This window comes from Anomaloglossus baeobatrachus, chromosome 4, assembly GCF_048569485.1.
Source record: "Anomaloglossus baeobatrachus isolate aAnoBae1 chromosome 4, aAnoBae1.hap1, whole genome shotgun sequence".
Lineage (NCBI taxonomy): Eukaryota > Metazoa > Chordata > Amphibia > Anura > Aromobatidae > Anomaloglossus > Anomaloglossus baeobatrachus.
Window position 1 is genome coordinate 666,960,101 of NC_134356.1, and position 22,611 is coordinate 666,982,711.

At 47.0% G+C, this 22,611-nt stretch overlaps 1 protein-coding gene across 1 annotated transcript in view; it reads left to right on the forward strand.

Moving 5' to 3' along the window:
• LOC142304352 (complement C3-like) overlaps nucleotides 1-22,611 on the forward strand; it is a 183,472-nt gene that overhangs the window by 110,334 nt on the left and 50,527 nt on the right. Inside the window, exons 25-27 of the mRNA XM_075346657.1 lie at nucleotides 2,699-2,774; nucleotides 16,510-16,669; nucleotides 17,094-17,195. Coding sequence (XP_075202772.1) covers nucleotides 2,699-2,774; nucleotides 16,510-16,669; nucleotides 17,094-17,195 — 338 coding nt within the window. The remainder of the gene's footprint in view (nucleotides 1-2,698; nucleotides 2,775-16,509; nucleotides 16,670-17,093; nucleotides 17,196-22,611) is intronic.

Sequence of the window (22,611 nt, forward strand, 5' to 3'; positions counted from 1 at the left end):
ATGCCCAAGCTATCAAAATATAAAATCAATTAACCTGATCGGTAAACGGCGTAGCGGCAAAAACATTCCAAACACCAAAATTACGCTTTTTGATCGTCGCAAATTTTGCGCAAAATGCAATAACAGGCGATCAAAACGTAACATTTTTGCAAAACTGGTACCATTAAAAATGTCAGCTCAAGATGCAAAAGATAAGCCGTCACTGAGCCCCATATCCTGTAAAATAAAAATGCTACGGGTCACGGAAATTAGTGCAAAATGTGCACCACTTTTTTTGGACAAACTTCTTCTTTTTTTTAACCCTTTAGATAAAAGTAAACCTATACATATTTGGTATCTCTGAACTCATACCAACCCGAGGCATCAGACCCACACATCAGTTTTACCATAAAGGGAACACAATGAATAAAATACTCCCAAAACAATCGTGCAATCACACTTTTTTTTGCAATTTTTCCGCACTTGGAATTATTTTGCTGTTTTCCAGTAAACTATATGGTAAAACTCATGGTATTTAAAAGTGCAACTTTTCCCGCAAAAATTGAGCCCTCATATGGCAATATTGCTGGGAAAAATAAAAGTTACGGCGCTCATTAGAAGGGGAGCAAAAAACAAAAATGAAAAACGGAATTAATTTTGCAATATTCACACTGTTTTCTAGGACTTTTCTAGACTCTTAATTCCTGTGGTTTTAGGAAACAACACATGTACAGTGGCTAAAATGGTCATTGTGAAAGAAGGGTGATCAGGGTCAGCTGTGATATCGCCTTTTGTGATTGGTGGATCCTGTGTAATAATTTGTGTATCTGGGTGTTATCAGTCTTTGTAATCCTGCCTTTGATAATATGGAGCCTGGATGAAAACATCCTGAAAAAGATGGGAAGTAAGGTCTAAAAAATCACCAGGTGCCGGTGTGAAATTCCAAGAAATGTGATATGAAATAAAATATTATTTTTTATACATATAACACAAAACCTGGTATAAATGATAGGTCATTTCCTGTTTATAGCTTCCTTTTTAGCAAATAGATTCCAAATACACTGTCTACAAGATGGTCTGGGTATATACTTGACTCGCAGGGAGTTGGACCCGATGGCCCTTGAAGTCCATTACTCTACCTTTCTATGATAAATGATCTGGACAACGGAATTTCTTGGAAACGCATAAAATTCAGAAATTATACTAAGATAGGAGGAGGAACACTAGAGAGGAAAGAGGGCGTATTCAAAAGGATCTAGACATTCGAACAATGGGCCGAGGAGAACAGAATGGTGTTTAACAGGGACAAATGCAAAGTCCTACATCTGGGAGCACAAATGTAAAAAGCATAAATAGTAGGGAGGAATAGAACTAGGTGATAGCACCGGGGAAAAGGACTTGGGTATAATAGTAGATCCTAGATTCAACATGAGCCAACAGTGTGGACCTGCAACTAAAAAGGCCAACAAAATTCTGGGATGTATCAAGACAAGCATTGAATCTAGATCAAGAGAGGTAATTATTCCTCTATACTCTGCCCTGGTCAGACCCCACCTGGAATACTGGATAAAGTTCTGGGCGCCCCAATTCAAGAAAGATATCGATATATTGGAGCAAGTCCAAAGAAGAGCAACCAAGATGGTAGAAGGTCTGCAAACCATGTCCTATGACGACCGGCTAAAAGAACTAGGAATGTTTAGTTTGCAAAAGGGAAGGCTGAAAGGAGACTTAATAGCGGTCTACAAATATCTGAAAGGTTGTCACATTGCGGAGGGATCCACCCTATTCTCATTAGCACAAGGAAACACAATAAGCAATGGGATGAACCTAAAAGGGAGGGGATTCATATTAGACATTAGGAAACCTTTCTGACAGTGAGGGCAGTCAGGGAGTGGAACAGGCTACCACGGAAAGTTGTGAGGACAGTCAGAGTGGAACAGCCGACCACAGGAGGTAGTGAGGGCAGTCAGGGAGTGGAACAGGTGACCACAGGAGGTAGTGAGGGCAGTCAGAGAGTGGAACAGGTGACCACAGGAGGTAGTGAGGGCAGTCAGGGAGTGGAACAGGTGACCACAGGAGGTAGTGAGGGCAGTCAGGGAGTGGAACAGGTGACCACAGGAGGTAGTGAGGGCAGTCAGGGAGTGGAACAGGTGACCACAGGAGGTAGTGAGGGCAGGCAGGGAGTGGAACAGGTGACCACAGGAGTAGTGAGGGCAGTCAGGGAGTGGAATAGGTGACCACAGGAGGTAGTGAGGACAGTCAGGGAGTGGAACAGGTGACCACGGGAGGCAGTGATGACAGTCAGAGAGTGGAAAAGGTGACCACGGGAGGTAGTGAGGGCAGTCAGAGAGTGGAACATGTTATCACGGGAGGTGGTGAGCTCTCCATCAATGCAAACCTTCAAGGAGAAACTGCATAAACATATCTGGGATGATTTAAGAAAACCTGCACTCACAGGGGGTTGGTCCCGATGGCCCTTGAGGTCCCTTCCAACTCTACCATTCTATGATTCTATACTGACGTGTAGGTGCTCTTTGCTAGAAAAAATAATTCCCGTGGAGGCATTATACCGTTACACAAAAATGGTCTGTACGATTGAAAAACATATATGCGCATAGCCCTTAGGGGTGTTAAACTTTATTTATGACCTGCATGTCCAGCCCCTGAAGAACACTCTTGTGCTTGATTTTAACAATGAATTTGTGGTCTTTTTTGACAGGTGTGATTCAACAATTGGCCTTTGCAAAACCAGAGGGTTCATATGGAGCCTGGATACAAACACCTTCCAGCACATGGTATTGTAAAATTGTTTTAACCTTTTGCCAGTTTTGTATTTACTTTGCAATTTAGTGCTCAATCTGTTAAGGTTCAGGTTCATTCATACAATCATTGTTTTCACAAATATTAGCCCTTTGTTCCTAACAGTTCTAATAATTTAGGCTATCTGTAAGGTAATGGTAGACGACACAGATTAGATATTAAAAAAAAATTGACAGGGAGGATGATCAATGAGTAGAACAGTCTGCAAGCAGAGGCTGAACAGGCCACCATGAGAAGTGGCGAGTTCTCCTTCAATGTATTTCTTCAAGTTTAGGCTGAACAGGCCACCATGAGAGGTGATGAGTTCTCCTTCAATGGAAGTCTTCAAGCAGAGGATGAAAAGGCCACCATGAGAGGTGGTGAGTTCTCCTTCAATGGAAGTCTTCAAGCAGAGGATGAAAAGGCCACCATGAGAGGTGGTGAGTTCTCCTTCAATGGAAGTCTTAAAGCACAGATTGGACATGCTGCGATGAGAGGTGGTGAGTTGTCCTTCAATGGAAGTCTTCAAACAGAGCTTGGACAGGTTACCACAAGAGGTGGGGAGTTCTCCTTCAATGGAAGTCTTCAAACAGAACCAGGACAGGTTACTAGAGATGAGCGAACCGGTCGCGGTTTGGCTCGAGTTCGGTTCGCCGAACGGACGTCCCGTTCGAGTTCGGTTCGTCGAACGTTCGACGAACCGAACTCGAACCGCATAGGAAACAATGGCAGGCATTCACAAACACAGAAAAACACCTAGAAAACACCCTCAAAGGTGTCCAAAAGGTGACAAACAACTCACAACACAACACAAACACATGGGAAAGTGACAAGGACATATACTCATGCGAAAACAAAAGAGCTGGACAAGAAAAAAGAGGGGGAGACACAGATATAGGCATGACACGCCCTTCTAAAATCATGTAAAACACCGCAAGGTGACTCCAAGCGGAGTCTCCTTTTTTCCAAAAATTGGGCCACACACACACCCACCCCTTCAGTGGCAGCAGTTGTGCCCTAGATGTACACTTCACAGCTAGATTTGCATCAAGCACATTCAAAAATACGCCATACTTAACCGTCCCCAGGATGACACCGGGGTAGGTAGCAAAGTCTTTCCTGATCCCAGCTCTGTTCATCTTGGATCATTTTTAAAAACAATGTAAGCAAGGGTTACTCCAAGCGGAGTCTCCCTTTTTTTCCAAAAATTGTTCCCCACACACACCCACCCATTCAGTGGCAGCAGTTGTGCCCTAGTTGCAAACAGGATGTTTTGATTTGCATCAAGCACATTCCAAATCCACAAGCATTTACTCTCCCCAGGATGACACAGGGGTAGTAAATTCCTTGTGGATCCATGACTTGTTCATTTTGATGAACGTTAGTCTGTCCACATTGTCACTGGACAGACGCGTGCGCTTATCTGTCAGCACACACCCAGCAGCACTGAAGACACGTTCAGAGACAACGCTGGCAGCTGGACATGACAAAATCTCCAAGGCGTAAGTGGAGAGCTCTGGCCATTTTTCAAGATTTGAAGCCCAAAATGAGCAAGGCTCCATTTGCAAAGTCATGGCATCGATGTTCATTTGGAGATACTCCTGTATCATCCTCTCCAGCCGTTGACTATGTGTTAGACTTGTTGTCTCTGTTGGCCTTGCAAAGGAGGGTCTAAAAAAATTATGAAAAGATTCCATAAAATTGCTGTTACCAGCACCAGATACGGTGCTACTGGTACGGGTAGACTGTTGAAGATGACGAGACCGTCCCATGTTTGTCAAGTTACAACTGGGAGATTCACTCCCTGCACCTGCACGGTTGTTTGGTGGAAAAGCCGAGTTAAGATCGAGTAACAGCTTCTGATGATACTCCTGCATACGTGCGTCCCTTTCTATGGCTGGAATTATGTCACAAAATTTGGACTTGTACCGGGGATCTAATAGTGTGGCAAGCCAGTAGTCATCATCACTTCTAATTTTGACAATACGAGGGTCATGTTGGAGGTAGTGCAGCAAGAAAGCACTCATGTGTCTTGCACAGCCATGCGGACCAAGTCCACGATGTGTTTGTGGCATAGAGGTGCTAACCGTTCTTTCTTCCTCTGACATCTCCCCCCAACCTCTTTCAACTGAAATTCGACCAAGGTCTCCCTCATCCACTGAGTCTTCCATGTCCATGGACAGTTCATCCTCCATTTCTTCATGTTCTCCTGCACCTTCCTCAACATTTCGCCTCTTACCATGCGCCCTTGTTGATCCCTTTCCCCCATGGTCCCATGCCTGCCGCGTTGGTGATGATGAACGTCTGGACCTTGGTGATGTTGTTGTGTCTTGCGCATATGAATCCTCCTGTAGTTCCTCCCCTTCCTGTTGTCCCACCCCCTGACTCCGAATAGTGTTTAGCGTGTGCTCCAGCATGTAAATGACTGGAATTGTCATGCTGATAATGGCATTGTCAGCGCTAAACATATTCGTCGCCATGTCGAAACTCTGCAGAAGGGTGCATAGGTCCTTGATCTGAGACCACTCCATCAGGGTGATCTGCCCCACCTCTGCTTCTCGTTGGCCCAGGCTATACGTCATGACGTATTGCACCAGGGCTCGGCGGTGCTGCCACAGTCACTGTAACATGTGGCGAGTCGAATTCCAGCGTGTCGCCACATCGCATTTCAGCCGATGAACCGGCAGGCCGAAAGACTTCTGGAGCGATGCAAGTCGCTCAGCTGCGGCGCTTGAATGGCGGAAGTGAGCAGACAGTTTTCGTGCCCTGGTCAGAAGGCCATCTAGGCCGGGATAGTGTGTTAAAAATTGCTGGACAACAAGGTTCAACACGTGAGCCATACAAGGTACGTGTGTCACCTTGCCCAGGCAAAGGGCCGCACCCAGGTTTGCAGCATTGTCGCACACGGCCTTACCAGGCTGCAGGTTGAGTGGAGACAACCATTTATTAAACTCGGACAGCAGAGCTGACCACAACTCAGTCGCTGTGTGACTTCTATTTCCAAGACATGTCAAGCTAAAGACCGCCTGATGCCGTTGCGCTCTGCTGCCAGCATAGTAATGAGGGGTGTGTGATTCCTTCTGCGCAGTGAGAACGCTGGTGGCCTGACCAGGCAGGCTTGGGGCGGAGGTGGAGGACCCAGATGAGGTGGAGGAGGCAGAAGCAGTGGCAGAACTTGGACAGACAGAGGATTGACACACAAGTCGTGGGGATGGCAAGACTTGTGCAGCAGACCCTTCACCATCTATCACCATAGTTACCCAGTGCCCAGTCAGCGACATGTAACGTCCCTGTACATGCTTACTGGTCCAAGTATCGGTGGTGAAATGCACCTGTTCACACACAGAGTTTCTCAAGGAAGCAGTGATGTTGTGTGCGACATGCTGGTGTAGCGTGGGCACACCTTTCTTAGAGAAGTAGTGGCGACTGGGCATCTGGTACTGGGGCACAGCGACAGACATAAGGTCTCTAAAATCCTGTGTGTCCACCAGGCGGAAAGGCAGCATTTCGGTAGCCAAGAGCTTACAGAGGGATAAAGTCAACCTCTTAGCTTTGTCATGGGTCGCAGGAAATGGCCTTTTATTTGTCCACATCTGAGGGACAGAGATCTGGCTGCTGTGTGGAGACGGTGTTGAGTAGGGTGTCCCTGTAAAAATGCAGCTTTGTGAGGAAAGTGCAGGCGGAGACATGATGTTGCCTTCATCCAATGTTGGTGCTATCGATGTCTGAGAGAGCTGTACACACGTACTTGTTTCCCCTTCCAAACCAACTGACGACCTACCAAGCAAACTGCCTGTTGCGGTTACAGTGGTGGAAGTTGTGCGTGGAAAACCAGGTGTGACCGCTGTCCCCACAGTCCTAGAAGATGAAGAGCGCGCGGATGCACTGGAAGGGGCAGGCCGTGGATGGTTCGCTCCGCTAGGCCGCATTGCAGCACGGTGAGCTTCCCACTGGGACATATGATATTTATTCATGTGACGATTCATGGAAGAAGTTGTCAAACTGCTGAGGTTTTGACCTCTACTAACAGACCCACGACAAATTTTACATATCACATAATTTGGGCGATCTTTTTCTATGTCAAAAAAGGACCAGGCTAGGCAAGGCTTAGAGGGCATGCGACCTGCTGAGCCCCCCCGACTAGTGCTCAGAGGCAGAGTGGTGGCTGATGATGCAGTTGTAGACGTGCTACCAGTGCTCTGACTCTACAATACAAAAGTTCAATAAACCCATCTTTTGAGATACCTTTAAGACTCCAACAACAGCTTCAAAATATAACGGACATGAGTCAGTATCAAATTATGCATATTTTTATTTTTTTATTTTTTTATTCAACAACAAAATATTTCTTTTCCAAAAAATATATATTATAAAATATTGTGCTCAATATTATAGTAGATTGATCCCAGTAAAAAACAGTAAACACAGAACTAAAGCTAGTCCATGGGGTCCATTTTATAACACTGTTCAAACCATAACCACATATAAGTGAACACAGGGGATATCACTTATGGAGCTCCCAGCACTTCCTGAATCAAACAATGAAGAAACAACAAAGAGCCAGCACCAATGTGCACTAAGGCATCAAATATTCCAAACTGCATTATAAAAATTTTTTTGAGATTTTTGGCAAAAAATTGCAATTTCTTGAGATGCTTCGCCACGTCACGGCAAATCTCATTTGAAGCAGTCCTACACTAAAATATTTTTATAAAATGTGCCATGCGGCCTCACATATAAATAGCAGAACTGCTCTCAGCAGCACTCACCTGGTCTATTGCAGTCCCGTACCCATGACTGAGTCATGGCTGTGGGCGGGACAGGTCCAAGCAAATGCTGCATGAAGTATATATAGCCTGTGGACAAAGCCTGATGACCCAATGTGAACAGTCACCAAACGCCAAAATCTATACAGATGGAATACATCCCAAATTGGGGTGCATAGCAAGGTGGAGGTCAACCACCGACCAATTCAACAAAGAAACAACAAAGAGCCAGCACCAATGTGCACTAAGGCATCAAATATTCCAAACTGCATTATAAAAATTTTTTTGAGATTTTTGGCAAAAAATTGCAATTTCTTGAGCTGCTTCGCCACGTCACGGCAAATCTCATTTGAAGCAGTCCTACACTAAAATATTTTTATAAAATGTGCCATGCGGCCTCACATATAAATAGCAGAACTGCTCTCAGCAGCACTCACCTGGTCTATTGCAGTCCCGTACCCATGACTGAGTCATGGCTGTGGGCGGGACAGGTCCAAGCAAATGCTGCATGAAGTATATATAGCCTGTGGACAAAGCCTGATGACCCAATGTGAACAGTCACCAAACGCCAAAATCTATACAGATGGAATACATCCCAAATTGGGGTGCATAGCAAGGTGGAGGTCAACCACCGACCAATTCAACAAAGAAACAACAAAGAGCCAGCACCAATGTGCACTAAGGCATCAAATATTCCAAACTGCATTATAAAAATTTTTTTGAGATTTTTGGCAAAAAATTGCAATTTCTTGAGCTGCTTCGCCACGTCACGGCAAATCTCATTTGAAGCAGTCCTACACTAAAATATTTTTATAAAATGTGCCATGCGGCCTCACATATAAATAGCAGAACTGCTCTCAGCAGCACTCACCTGGTCTATTGCAGTCCCGTACCCATGACTGAGTCATGGCTGTGGGCGGGACAGGTCCAAGCAAATGCTGCATGAAGTATATATAGCCTGTGGACAAAGCCTGATGACCCAATGTGAACAGTCACCAAACGCCAAAATCTATACAGATGGAATACATCCCAAATTGGGGTGCATAGCAAGGTGGAGGTCAACCACCGACCAATTCAACAAAGAAAATATTTTAGTGTAGGACTGCTTCAAATGAGATTTGCCGTGACGTGGCGAAGCAGCTCAAGAAATTGCAATTTTTTGCCAAAAATCTCAAAAAAAAAAAAAAAAAAAATTTTTATAATGCAGTTTGGATTATTTGATGCCTTAGTGCACATTGGTGCTGGCTCTTTGTTGTTTCTTTGTTGAATTGGTCGGTGGTTGACCTCCACCTTGCTATGCACCCCAATTTGGGATGTATTCCATCTGTATAGATTTTGGCGTTTGGTGACTGTTCACATTGGGTCATCAGGCTTTGTCCACAGGCTATATATATACTTCATGCAGCATTTGCTTGGACCTGTCCCGCCCACAGCCATGACTCAGTCATGGGTACGGGACTGCAATAGACCAGGTGAGTGCTGCTGAGAGCAGTTCTGCTATTTATATGTGAGGCCGCATGGCACATTTTATAAAAATATTTTAGTGTAGGACTGCTTCAAATGAGATTTGCCGTGACGTGGCGAAGCAGCTCAAGAAATTGCAATTTTTTGCCAAAAATCTCAAAAAAAAAAAAAATTTTTATAATGCAGTTTGGAATATTTGATGCCTTAGTGCACATTGGTGCTGGCTCTTTGTTGTTTCTTTGTTGAATTGGTCGGTGGTTGACCTCCACCTTGCTATGCACCCCAATTTGGGATGTATTCCATCTGTATAGATTTTGGCGTTTGGTGACTGTTCACATTGGGTCATCAGGCTTTGTCCACAGGCTATATATATACTTCATGCAGCATTTGCTTGGACCTGTCCCGCCCACAGCCATGACTCAGTCATGGGTACGGGACTGCAATAGACCAGGTGAGTGCTGCTGAGAGCAGTTCTGCTATTTATATGTGAGGCCGCATGGCACATTTTATAAAAATATTTTAGTGTAGGACTGCTTCAAATGAGATTTGCCGTGACGTGGCGAAGCAGCTCAAGAAATTGCAATTTTTTGCCAAAAATCTCAAAAAAAAAAAAAAATTTTATAATGCAGTTTGGAATATTTGATGCCTTAGTGCACATTGGTGCTGGCTCTTTGTTGTTTCTTTGTTGAATTGGTCGGTGGTTGACCTCCACCTTGCTATGCACCCCAATTTGGGATGTATTCCATCTGTATAGATTTTGGCGTTTGGTGACTGTTCACATTGGGTCATCAGGCTTTGTCCACAGGCTATATATATACTTCATGCAGCATTTGCTTGGACCTGTCCCGCCCACAGCCATGACTCAGTCATGGGTACGGGACTGCAATAGACCAGGTGAGTGCTGCTGAGAGCAGTTCTGCTATTTATATGTGAGGCCGCATGGCACATTTTATAAAAATATTTTAGTGTAGGACTGCTTCAAATGAGATTTGCCGTGACGTGGCGAAGCAGCTCAAGAAATTGCAATTTTTTGCCAAAAATCTCAAAAAAAAAAAAAAAAAAAAAAATTTTTATAATGCAGTTTGGAATATTTGATGCCTTAGTGCACATTGGTGCTGGCTCTTTGTTGTTTCTTTATCAAACAATGGTAGCAGTGAAAGAAACACCTTAGATTAAATCTCCAAGTGTTATTTTTATATATAAAGTTATCTAATTGCCCACATAAATGGTATTTAAACATTCACAGCGCCAGTGGATGAACAGGAGTGTTTCAGATTATAGCCCTAATCCCCTGCTGTTCATTTTATATCCCGAACAATGGCCTGCGCGCTGCGCATATGTCACCTCAATCCCAGATGGAAAAGGGAGTGGAATCAAAGGAAACCCTCTGTCTCCAGGGTGTCAGGTGCACAGCACACACAGCCCAAGCCAGGTCATTAATACGATCAGTACATAATAACACTCATATGCAGAAACCGATCAAGCAGTTTGAAAGATTAAATTCAATAAGTTTGTTTAGTTACCCATAGTGGGAGTGGACCACCTGGACAGCTCCCCGACACGTGTTTCGCAGTCCGCTTTCTCAAGGGGGCGTGGTATTTGGGCGCTCCCTCCCTGTCTTAAATGCGGTGCCACATAACACCATGTGATATCACCCAGCCAATCCATCACGCTGTATCTCCGGCGTACAAGCGTCAATACAAATCATGCCGTATGTAAGTAATCCATTGGGTGGGGGAGGTCACATGGTGGTGATGAAGGTAACGTCATCACTCGTGCATGCTGGGTAGAGCAATGCGCGCCACATCCGCCAACCACGCCAGCCGGGGCATGCGCAGGAGAGAGTCCTACCTCCCATCCCTTCCATGGTCCGGAGGCGCGGCTTCCAGAAAGTAATCGCAGAAGTGCGCGTAATTAAACTCTGCACACTCCATAGAGATCCAATCCAGACGCCACAACAACCGAATATCGGGCCCATGGGGTATAGGCAGCAGGCGCCTTGCTGTCCCACCACATGTCCCAAACAATCGGCTGCAGGGCACCCAGGTTGATCATCCAAGGTAACATGTGCAGAGAAAAATATGCACATTTACACCAGGCAAAACCGCATCCAAGCCTTATCAAATCACTTATAAAGTCTGAATTATTGTGAATTTTTATATATATATATATTTTTTTTTATTTTTATTTTATTATAAATGCTAATTTCTACATAATTTTATGCTAATTTTCTAAAAGAAAAATGGAAAAAGGCAAATAGGAAAAATGAAAAAGAGGGAAAAGAAATGAAAGGGAACCAAACGGAATAAAAAGAATAAAAAGAAGAAGCAGGAAAAAGACCCTATAAGAATAACGAGGCAGTAGTCATCAGACTTAACAAAGATTAAATTCCATGTATGAAGAGGGAGTAACTAGAAATTTTTATGCCAGATAAATTCTTATACTGTACCGCCTCTTCAATTTACAATTATATTATGCCGTAAATATAACGATAATAATAAAAATAATATTAATAATAAGGAAAAAGGGGGGGGGGGGAGGGGGGAGGGGGGGAAGGGGAGGGAGGAGAGGAGAGGAATGAGAAGGGGGGGGGGGGAGAGGAGGGGGGGGGGGAGGGGGGGAGGGAGAATAGTTATCCCTTTGAAATTCAATATTTCACTACATATCAAATATATATAGATATGCAAAGTTTACCAAAATGGTCTCACTATATCTAGTCGGTATTATTATTCTTATAGGGTCTTTTTCCTGCTTCTTCTTTTTATTCTTTTTATTCCGTTTGGTTCCCTTTCATTTCTTTTCCCTCTTTTTCATTTTTCCTATTTGCCTTTTTCCATTTTTCTTTTAGAAAATTAGCATAAAATTATGTAGAAATTAGCATTTATAATAAAATAAAAATAAAAAAATATATATATATATAAAAATTCACAATAATTCAGACTTTATAAGTGATTTGATAAGGCTTGGATGCGGTTTTGCCTGGTGTAAATGTGCATATTTTTCTCTGCACATGTTACCTTGGATGATCAACCTGGGTGCCCTGCAGCCGATTGTTTGGGACATGTGGTGGGACAGCAAGGCGCCTGCTGCCTATACCCCATGGGCCCGATATTCGGTTGTTGTGGCGTCTGGATTGGATCTCTATGGAGTGTGCAGAGTTTAATTACGCGCACTTCTGCGATTACTTTCTGGAAGCCGCGCCTCCGGACCATGGAAGGGATGGGAGGTAGGACTCTCTCCTGCGCATGCCCCGGCTGGCGTGGTTGGCGGATGTGGCGCGCATTGCTCTACCCAGCATGCACGAGTGATGACGTTACCTTCATCACCACCATGTGACCTCCCCCACCCAATGGATTACTTACATACGGCATGATTTGTATTGACGCTTGTACGCCGGAGATACAGCGTGATGGATTGGCTGGGTGATATCACATGGTGTTATGTGGCACCGCATTTAAGACAGGGAGGGAGCGCCCAAATACCACGCCCCCTTGAGAAAGCGGACTGCGAAACACGTGTCGGGGAGCTGTCCAGGTGGTCCACTCCCACTATGGGTAACTAAACAAACTTATTGAATTTAATCTTTCAAACTGCTTGATCGGTTTCTGCATATGAGTGTTATTATGTACTGATCGTATTAATGACCTGGCTTGGGCTGTGTGTGCTGTGCACCTGACACCCTGGAGACAGAGGGCTTCCTTTGATTCCACTCCCTTTTCCATCTGGGATTGAGGTGACATATGCGCAGCGCGCAGGCCATTGTTCGGGATATAAAATGAACAGCAGGGGATTAGGGCTATAATCTGAAACACTCCTGTTCATCCACTGGCGCTGTGAATGTTTAAATACCATTTATGTGGGCAATTAGATAACTTTATATATAAAAATAACACTTGGAGATTTAATCTAAGGTGTTTCTTTCACTGCTACCATTGTTTGATTCAGGAAGTGCTGGGAGCTCCATAAGTGATATCCCCTGTGTTCACTTATATGTGGTTATGGTTTGAACAGTGTTATAAAATGGACCCCATGGACTAGCTTTAGTTCTGTGTTTACTGTTTTTTACTGGGATCAATCTACTATAATATTGAGCACAATATTTTATAATATATATTTTTTGGAAAAGAAATATTTTGTTGTTGAATAAAAAAATAAAAATATGCATAATTTGATACTGACTCATGTCCGTTATATTTTGAAGCAGTGCTCTGACTCTGTCCAGGAAGGCGCAAGGTAACTTCGTCGTCGGTTGCATCCTCCTCCACCGCCTCTGTTGACCTCCTCGAGTGCCTGACTGTGGGTTGACAGTAGGTGGGATCTAGAACTTCCTCATCAATTGTTGTGTTTGCACTCCCCTCACCCTCAGACCGAGCCTCTTCTTGCCCTGACCGAATATTTAAGTTGTCATCCAAATCTGGTATCTGCGTCTCATTGTCATCAGTATGTTCCTCATTGTCTATAACCACAGGTGTTACAGTTTGTGACAAAGGGTCAACATTATGCTCAGAAACTTGGTCCTCACGGCCTGAATCAGAGTCACAAAGGTTCTGGGCATCACTGCAGACCATTTCCTGGTCTGTACTCACTGTAGCTACGGAGCAGACCTCTGATTCCCAGGCTATAGTGTGACTGAACAGCTCTGCAGACTCAGCCATCTCAGTTCCACCATACTGTGCAGGGCTGATGGAGACTTCAGAGCTGGGAGAAAGCAAGTTTGATTGGGATGACAACTCAGAGGACTGGTGTTTTTTGGATGCGGTAGTTGAGGTGGCTGAGAGGGCACTTGTTGGACCACTTGAGATCCATTCAAGCATTTTCCTTTTTTGGCCATCATCTACCTTTGTCCCTGTTGTTTGTGTCCGTAAAAAAGGGAGCACATCGGATTGTCCACGGTAAGTAGTAGACATCTTAGTTTTGCTGGTAGATGGTCTATCCTCAGCAGATGTTAATGGAGCTTTGCCACCTTCCCCACGGACAAACCCTTTTTTTCCTTTTCCAACACGCCTCTTCCCCTTTCCACCAGCATCTGTCATTTTGCCACTCATGTTGATTGCGACAAGATTGTGCACTTAAAATGTGGTAGTAAAAATTGAGAGGTGGTGTAGATTGCAGCGGTGGTCTAGCTTTATTAACAGCAGAATAATAAAGAATAATTATCCCTGACAATGCAACAACGGCCCTTAAACTGGCAGCATAAATTGCTAGTATAATAGCTTAGTAGCAATGAGTTTGAGTGTGCAATGCAAGTAGAGGTGCTGCAAATATCTTTTCTCTACTGGGACTATACAGAAGTCCAATAGCCACGTTTAGGATGCCACTAAGTTCACTCAGTGTTTGCTAGTATAATGGCTTAGTAACAATGAGTTTGAGTGTGCAATGCAGGCAGAGCTGCTGCAAATATCTTTGCACTACTGGGACTATACAGAAGTCCAATAGCCACGTTTAGGATGCCACTAGGTTCACTCAGTGTTTGCTAGTATAATGGCTTAGCTACAATGAGTTTGAGTGTGCAATGCAGGCAGACGTGCTGCAAATATCTTTTCTCTACTGGGACTATAGAGAAGTCCAATAGCCACGTTTAGGATGCCACTAAGTTCACTCAGTGTTTGCTAGTATAATGGCTTAGTAACAATGAGCTTGAGTGTGCAAAGGGCAGGAGGGTACAGTGGCAGGGTTGTGGGTCTCTGGGTAGAGGAAAGGAAGCCTGCCTTTCTATCCCTCCTAATGGGGAAATGCAGCGAGGAAATCCCTGACCTTAGCTACACAGACGCTGTCATCTTGTGTAGCTGTTAAACTCTGTTTTCAGGACCTGTCACCTATGGCTCTGACCCTGCCGGTATGAGCCCTTAAAAGGACTGATAAAAAGTGCTATCCCTATGCTGTCCAGCGCTGTGTATGGAGCGTACGCAGCAGTATCGGCGATAGGAGCTGCGCCAGTGATGTCTGACACCAAGGACGCAGAAGGCAGATAATGGCGTGCTGGAGGAAAATGTCCGGTTTTATACTGCAGGGACATGTGACATGGACATCCTATCACACATGCCGTTGCTTCTCTGGCTAAAAGTCCACTTAGCTGTGTGTGTGTCTGTGATTGGCTGACATGCTGGCCCGCCCCACTACACGCGCGCGCTTAGGGAAGGAAGACAAGGAAAAAAAAAAAAATGGCGATCGCCATTATACATACAGCAGTGATCTGAATGCGCTGTTCCCGCACACTATACGCTGAAATTTCATAATAGTGTGAGTCACAGAGTGACTTACACTATTACAGCGGAAAGCCAGCTAGTAATTAGCTTGTCTTTTTGCTGCTAGAACCGTTCTCGAACGTATCTAGAACTATCGAGCTTTAGCAAAAAGCTCGAGTTCTAGTTCGATCTAGAACAGCCCCCAAAATCACTCGAGCCGCGAACTGGAGAACCTCGAACCGTGAACCGCGCTCAACTCTACAGGTTACTACAAGAGGTGGTGAGTTCTCCTTCAATGGAAGTCTTAAAGCAGAGGCTGGACATGCTGCGATGAGAAGTGGTGAGTTGTCCTTCAATGGAAGTCTTCAAACAGAGCTTGGACAGGCTACCAAAAGAGGTGGGGAGTTCTCCTTCAATGGAAGTCTTCAAGCAGAGGCTAGACAGGCTACTACAAGAGGTGGTGGGTTCTACTTCAATGGAAGTCTTCAAACAGAGACTGGACAGGCTACTACAAGAGGTGGTGGGTTCTACTTCAATGGAAGTCTTCAAACAGAACCAGGACAGGCTGCCACGGGATGTGGTGAGTTCTCCTTCAATTGAACTCTTCAAGCAGAAGCTGGACAGTCTGCCATGAGAGGTGGTGCGTTCTCCTTCAATGGAACTCTTCAAGCAGAAGCGTGACAGTCTGCCATGAGAGGTGGTGAGTTCTCCTTCAATGGAACTCTTCAAGCAGAAGCTGGACAGTCTGCCATGAGAGGTGGTGAGTTCTCCTTCAATGGAACTCTTCAAGCAGAAGCTGGACAGTCTGCCATGAGAGGTGGTCAGTTTTCCTTCAATGGAAGTCTTCAAGCAGAGGCTGGACAGGTTGTCATGAAAGGTGGTGAGTTGTCCTTCAATGGAAGTCTTCAAACAGAGCCTGAAAAGGCTGCCATGAGAGGTGGTGAGTTCTCCTTCAATGGAAGTCTTCAAGCAGAGGCTAGACAGGCTGTCCTGAAAGATGAGGAGTTCTCATTGAATGGAAGTCTTCAAAAAGAGACTGGACAGACATCTATGTGGGATGATCTAGTGGATCCTGCTTTGAGCAGGGGTTGGACCAGATGACCCTGGAGGTCCCCTCCAAGTCTACTATTCTATGATTCTATGTTGCTTATTTAATTTGGGGATCATATCTAAAGCTCATTCATCACTTTTTGTTTTGTCTACTAGTTAAAATGCCTTCTATTGGTTTTTAAGCTCCACCCCTGCTTACCATAACTCATTATTATTATGGTTCCGGTTCTTAATATTTTATGCTTTTTATTTTCATACTTTTTCAGGCTCACCGGTTATGTGGTGAAAGTGTTTTCCTTGTCTTCAACTCTGATTGATGTTGAGAAAAATTTGATATGTGATCCAGTGAAGTGGCTCAACCTAAATAAACAAAATCCAGATGGGGAATTTAGAGAAGATGCGCATGTCTATCACCAGGAGATGGTGGTAAGTACAAAAAAACTCACTATTTTTGTTTATTGAATAAATAGAATATTTGGATATTCCACTCTCAGATGTTTAAGGATTTAGTTGTGATGTTTGTGCCTATGTTCTGACTGAATCTGTCGAGTGTGAACACAGAGGGGGAGGTGGGAGATGCAGCTGCAGATTCTCTGTTGTTTAGTTTTTTTATCGGAAAGCAAGGTACAACCGGAGTGGCAGACTCAGTAAATATTATTACGAGAGAGATCACTTGTTCAGCATGCTGTGAGGCGACACATTGTACATTTTGATAGTTTAGGGAGTAAAGGTAAACGGCACAGGTTAGACACACAATTTCTGACTGGAGGAAGTGTATTATAAGCCCAAAGCAATTGTTAACATTTTTTAAACAATATTTTGTAATTGTATTGTCTATTCTTTTACATAGGGCGGTATTACAAGAGGTGCTTCTGAGCTGGATTCTAGTCTCACATCCTTTGTCCTTATTGCCCTACTGGCAAGTTCACAATCCTGTAATGATCGAGTTGGGGTAAGTTTAATTTCCTCCTATCAGAGTGTCAGCTCTTCTACACTTTTTCAGAGTCATAACTTCTGTACACTATAGTTGATATTATTTCAATATTATTGAGGGACAATTTATTGTAAAAGTGTCAATGTGTATTTTGCACATTCATAATGTGCCAATGTATGTAAAGTGCTATGGAATTAATAGCGCTATATAAATGAATAAAATTATTATTATTATTATCACTTATTGCAATTGGTGATGAGCGAGCACTACCATGCTTGGGTGATCGTAACTAAGGATGAGCAAGCACTACCATGCCCAGTACTCGTAACTAGTGATGAGTGAGCACTACAATGCTCGGTACTTGTAACTAGTGATGAGCGGGCACTACCATGCTCTGGTGCTCGTGACTAGTGATGAGCGGGCACTACCATGCTCGGGTGCTCGGTACTCATAACTAGTGATGAGCGAGCACTACCATGCTCAGGTGCTCAGTACTCGTAACTAGTGATGAGCGAGCACTACCATGCTCGGTACTTGTAACTAGTGATGAGCGGGCACTACCATGCTCTGGTGCTTGGTACTCGTAACGAGCGGGCACTACCATGCTCGGGTGCTCGGTACTTGTAACTAGTGATTAGCGGGCACTACCATGCTCGGGTGCTCAGTACTTGTAACTAGTGATGAGCGGTCACTACCATACTCAGGTGCTCAGTACTCGTAACTAGTGATGAGCGGGCACTACCATGCTCGGGTGCTCAGTACTGGTAACTAGTGATGAGCGGGCACTACCATGCTCAGGTGCTAAGTACTCGTAACTAGTAATGAGCTGGCACTACCATGCTTCGGTGCTCGGTACTCGTAACTAGTGATGAGCGGGCACTACCATGCTCGGGTGCTCGGTACTCATAACTAGTGATGAATGAGCACTACCATGCTCGGTACTTGTAACTAGTGATGAGCGGGCACTACCATGTTCGGGTGCTCGGTACTTGTAACTAGTGATTAGCGGGCACTACCATGCTCGGGTGCTCAGTACTTGTAACTAGTGATTAGCGGGCACTACCATGCTCAGGTGCTCAGTACTCGTAACTAGTGATGAGCGAGCAATACCATGCTTGGGTTCTCGTAACTGAGGATGAGCAAGCACTACCATGCCCGGTACTCGTAACTAGTGATGAGCGGGCACTACCATACTCGGGTGCTCGGTACTTGTAACTAGTGATTAGCGGGCACTACTATGCTCGGGTGCTCAGTACTTGTAACTAGTGATGAGCGGTCACTACCATGCTCAGGTGCTCAGTACTCATAACAAGTAATGAGCGAGCAATACTATGCTTGGGTGCTTGTAACTGAGGATGAGCAAGCACTACCATGCCCGGTACTCGTAACTAGTGATGAGCGGGTACTACCATGCTCGGGTGCTCAATACTCGTAACTAGTGATGAGCGAGTGTGTCGCCCCCGTGCCAGCAGCCTGTCTCCGGACCCGGGGGATCCCGCGGACACTCCGAATGAAAAGGCTCAGGGGGTGGTGGACGTATATGTACGGGCTGGGCCGTACTAGGTTCGTGACGCCACCCACAGTATGTGGTGATATTGGACACCACCGCTGCAGTTACGGGGCACCCGGGGGAGATGTTGTGCAGCAAGTTGTTAACCCCTCCGTGGGCAGGGATGGTGGCCCCGGAACCCGTCGGGGTTGGTGGTACAGGGAGATGGGCGACCGCAGGGTGCTGGTGTACTCACTATTAAGGAAACACACAAGTCTCTGGTAAACCAAGGTGATGGTGGTCGGTGCACGCAGCCGGCTGCGTTCTGGTTCCCCCACCCGGCTGGTGGTCTCTGTCTTTCTCCTGTTTTAGAACAGTGGACTGCCGTGCTTGCAACTTCAGGAGTCCGCTCCCGGCTGGATGTGGCCTAAGGAGCCCTTGCCCGCAGACACTGGCCCGTGGGATCTCTGAGTCGTGGTGGTGGCCTTTTATCCCCCTCGGTGGGCTTTTGCCTTTTATTAGGGACTTTGGGTGGGACAGGACCTCTAGTCCTAGCCGCAATCAGTTAATTAACCAGTTCCAGTCGCTTCTGGACCTACCTTCAGGGTCTGAGTACCCCCCTGTGTGCTCCAGTTTCCGAGTCAGTTCCCCGGGTCGGTACCGGTGGGCTACAACCGTGTCCCGGTCCACCTCGGTTCGACCGAGCCGTCTTTCCGGCTCCTGCAGGCTGAGGCCACCTCTTGCCTCCTAGCCAAGGTGTTCGGGCTACGACCCTCACACCTGTCAGACTGTCACCAGCCTGTCTCACAGGCCTCACCTCCTCCACTCCTCACTCACTCTCAACTCGTCTGAACTGAACTGACTGTTTCCTGCCTCAGGCCCTCTGAACTCCTCGGTGGGCGTGCCAACCGCCTGGCTCCACCCCCCTGGTGTGTTCATCAAGCACTGAGGGAGGTGACTAGGGTTTTTGTGGTTGGCTCATGACTCCTTTTTAAGGGACCGGTGTTGTGTGGGGCGCCGTCTGCCTCCCAGCCAAAGGCACCAGGGCTCCTACCCTGGTACCTGTCAGTTTTCCTTCTGGCCTGAGACACAGGCCTGACCTCCACTCTCCTTGAACTCTACAACTCCACTGTCTGAACTGAACTCTTTGCTTTACGCCCTCAGGCTGTCTAGAACTCCTAGGTGGGCATCTTCCAACCGCCTGGTTCCGCCCCTGGTGTGTCTATCAAGCCCCAAGGGAGGTGACTAGGGTTTTAAAGGTTGGCTGATGTCACCTGTGAGGGAAGGGTGTTGTGTGGGGCCCTATTTGTGACTACCTGGCCCGGCCAAGGCGTCACAGAGCACTACCATGCTTGGGTGCTCGGTACTCGTAATTAGTGATGAGCGGTCACTACCATGCTCAGGTGTTCAGTACTCGTAACTAGTGATGAGTGGGCACTTCCATGCTCAGGTGCTTGGTACTCGTAACTAGTGATGAGTGGGCACTTCCATGCTCAGGTGCTTGGTACTCATAACTAGTGAAGAGCGAGTGTTGCGGGCGGAGGAGGGGACGCCGCGCCCCCCCACTGCTCGGGTCCAGCTGCCGCTGCGGCTGCTGCGGCTTGCTGCTGCTGCTGCTCGGTGGCTCGAGTGATGGGCCGGATCCCGGGGACTCGAGAGGCGCTCCTCGCCCGTGAGTGAAAGGGGATTGGGTTTTGGGATAGTTTATTGTCCGTGACGCCACCCACGGTTGTGGTGATTAAGTGGACACCACCGCTGCTCTGTCTGGGGAGCCCGGGAGTGATGGTATGGAGCAGCCAGTTGTTGATTTGCCCCTCCGTGGGTAGGGGGTTTGGTGGTCCCGGGGCCCAGTGATGGGGTTGGTATGGTGCACAGGCGGGTATGGGGCCTGTGGAGGTGCAGGGGCGCAGGGGCAGCGCTGTGCCGGACGGCACGGAGGTACTCACTCAGCCAGTAAACACGACACAGTTCTCGGTAAACAAACGGCTGGTTGGACGGGTCCCTCGGACGGTTACGGTGCTGCTGTTCCCTGCAGTTAGCGGTGACGGTCTCTTCCCTGCACCTATGTAAAGTCTTTTTGGTAGCGATGGGTTCCCACCGGTTACCCGCTCCCCGGCTTGGATATGGGCCGGAGGAGCCTCTCTCTTGCCCGCAGGCGCTGGCCCTGGGAAACTGGTGCCTTGGCGGTGGCGGTGTCTCTCCTTAACGGTCGGACTGTTGCCTTCAATCGGGACTTGGTTGTTAGGAGACAGAGGTCCCCTTCACTGACAGATTTGGCAAATTATGGCGACTCCTAGCCTTGCCGGGATCCGAAAGGCCCCTGCCCTGGTGCTGACTGTTCTTCGTATACTGCTCCGGTACCGCCGGGTCACCACCTGTCCGCGGTCCTTCCAGCAACCTCCAAGCAGTCCCCCTGCAGACTATCACCGCCGTCTGCTGACCTTGCTGTCTCAGTCCGGGGCACACACCCGGACCAACTTCAGGCTTTCTTAACTGTTCCTTTAATGTCGCCACTCTTACTGTCCTCCTTTACCACCTCCTTCTACTTCCTCCTCCTAAACTGCACTGCCTGGTTTTCCCGCCTCCAGGGCTGTGAACTCCTCGGTGGGCGGAGCCAACCGCCTGGCCCACCCCCTGGTGTGGACATCAGCCCCTGGAGGAAGGCAACAAGGATTTTAGGTTAGCCTTGGTGTACCTGCCGGGAATGTGGGGTGCATGTGATGTTGTGACCTGTGACCCCTGGCTTGCCCAGGGCGTCACATTCCCCTTTAGCAAAACGCAGACCGTCCTCGGGCTGCCCGTCCAACACCGGTTTTATTTTCCTTTTGTTTTTCTGTAAAGTAAAAAACGGTAACATATATACAAGTAGAAAAACATCATCCCACATCGGGAGGTTCATTTCTTAAACGTTACGGTTTTAAAACGGTTAACGGTTACGGTCTCCACTCTCTCCCACCTAAGTAACCTGGCCCTGATGCTGCCCCTAAAACCCAGGCAGCACCCCTTGACCCCAGTCCTGAACCAGTTACCCGAGCGGAATCTGTCCTTCCCCTCCAGAGGGTAGCCACCGGTTCCTGTGGTGGCTGGGCCCCAGCCTGCTCTGCTGTGGGCCTTCCCTCCAACCTGCCTCTTCGGAGGCGGTAAATGCAGAAACGGTAACGGTAACACAACTTATTTACAAGCCACTAGCGTCTGTGGTTGCCCTGCAAGTTCACGGGCTTGTCCATAGAAAGTTCTCTATGCAACTAAGGGGTCCCCACAGGGACAACGGTGCCGGCAACGGCCGGTTTCAATCACAGGAGAATCAGGTGACTTTTCGGTTCCATTTCACTTAGCATTTTCAACTTTTAAACAAACACACTGGTGGTCCCAACGGGGACGGCGCAACGGTGCTCCGCTGCCTTACTCAGATTCTTCTGCTGAGGCGGACCCATCCTCCGCCACCAGCATATCAAACATGCACCGACATGCCTGCTGTGACAGGGGTACCCGGTACCCATTTCCACCGGTACGCGGGGTATGGAAAACCACGGGGTCTCCTACATAGCGGGAACGCTCACTTGCCTCTTCAAACTCAGCAGCGGACCCAGGGCTGGGGCCGGAGTCATCATCTCTTGCTCCTGCGCCAGGCGGGTTACCGCCAGCTGCCGCAGCCTCCTGGCCTACAGCATCCAGCACATCAGATCCCTCTGCAGCAGCACGGGGCAGCAGGTCAGGCGAGTTTACACTGAGGCGCCCCAGAAGTAACGGCAAGGGTGATGCATAGGTCGAGACTAGGCCGGGCCCCTCAGCCGCAGCGGCCGGTCCTGGTAGGACATAGGGACGTGGGTCATCGGTCGGTTCTACTACATCTGTTCCCCCTCCGTACATCAGGGCAGTTGCAATCAGCATCTCCACCTCGTTGGTCCACTGCTCCATCATCCTGAAGATCTGATCCTGCTGACG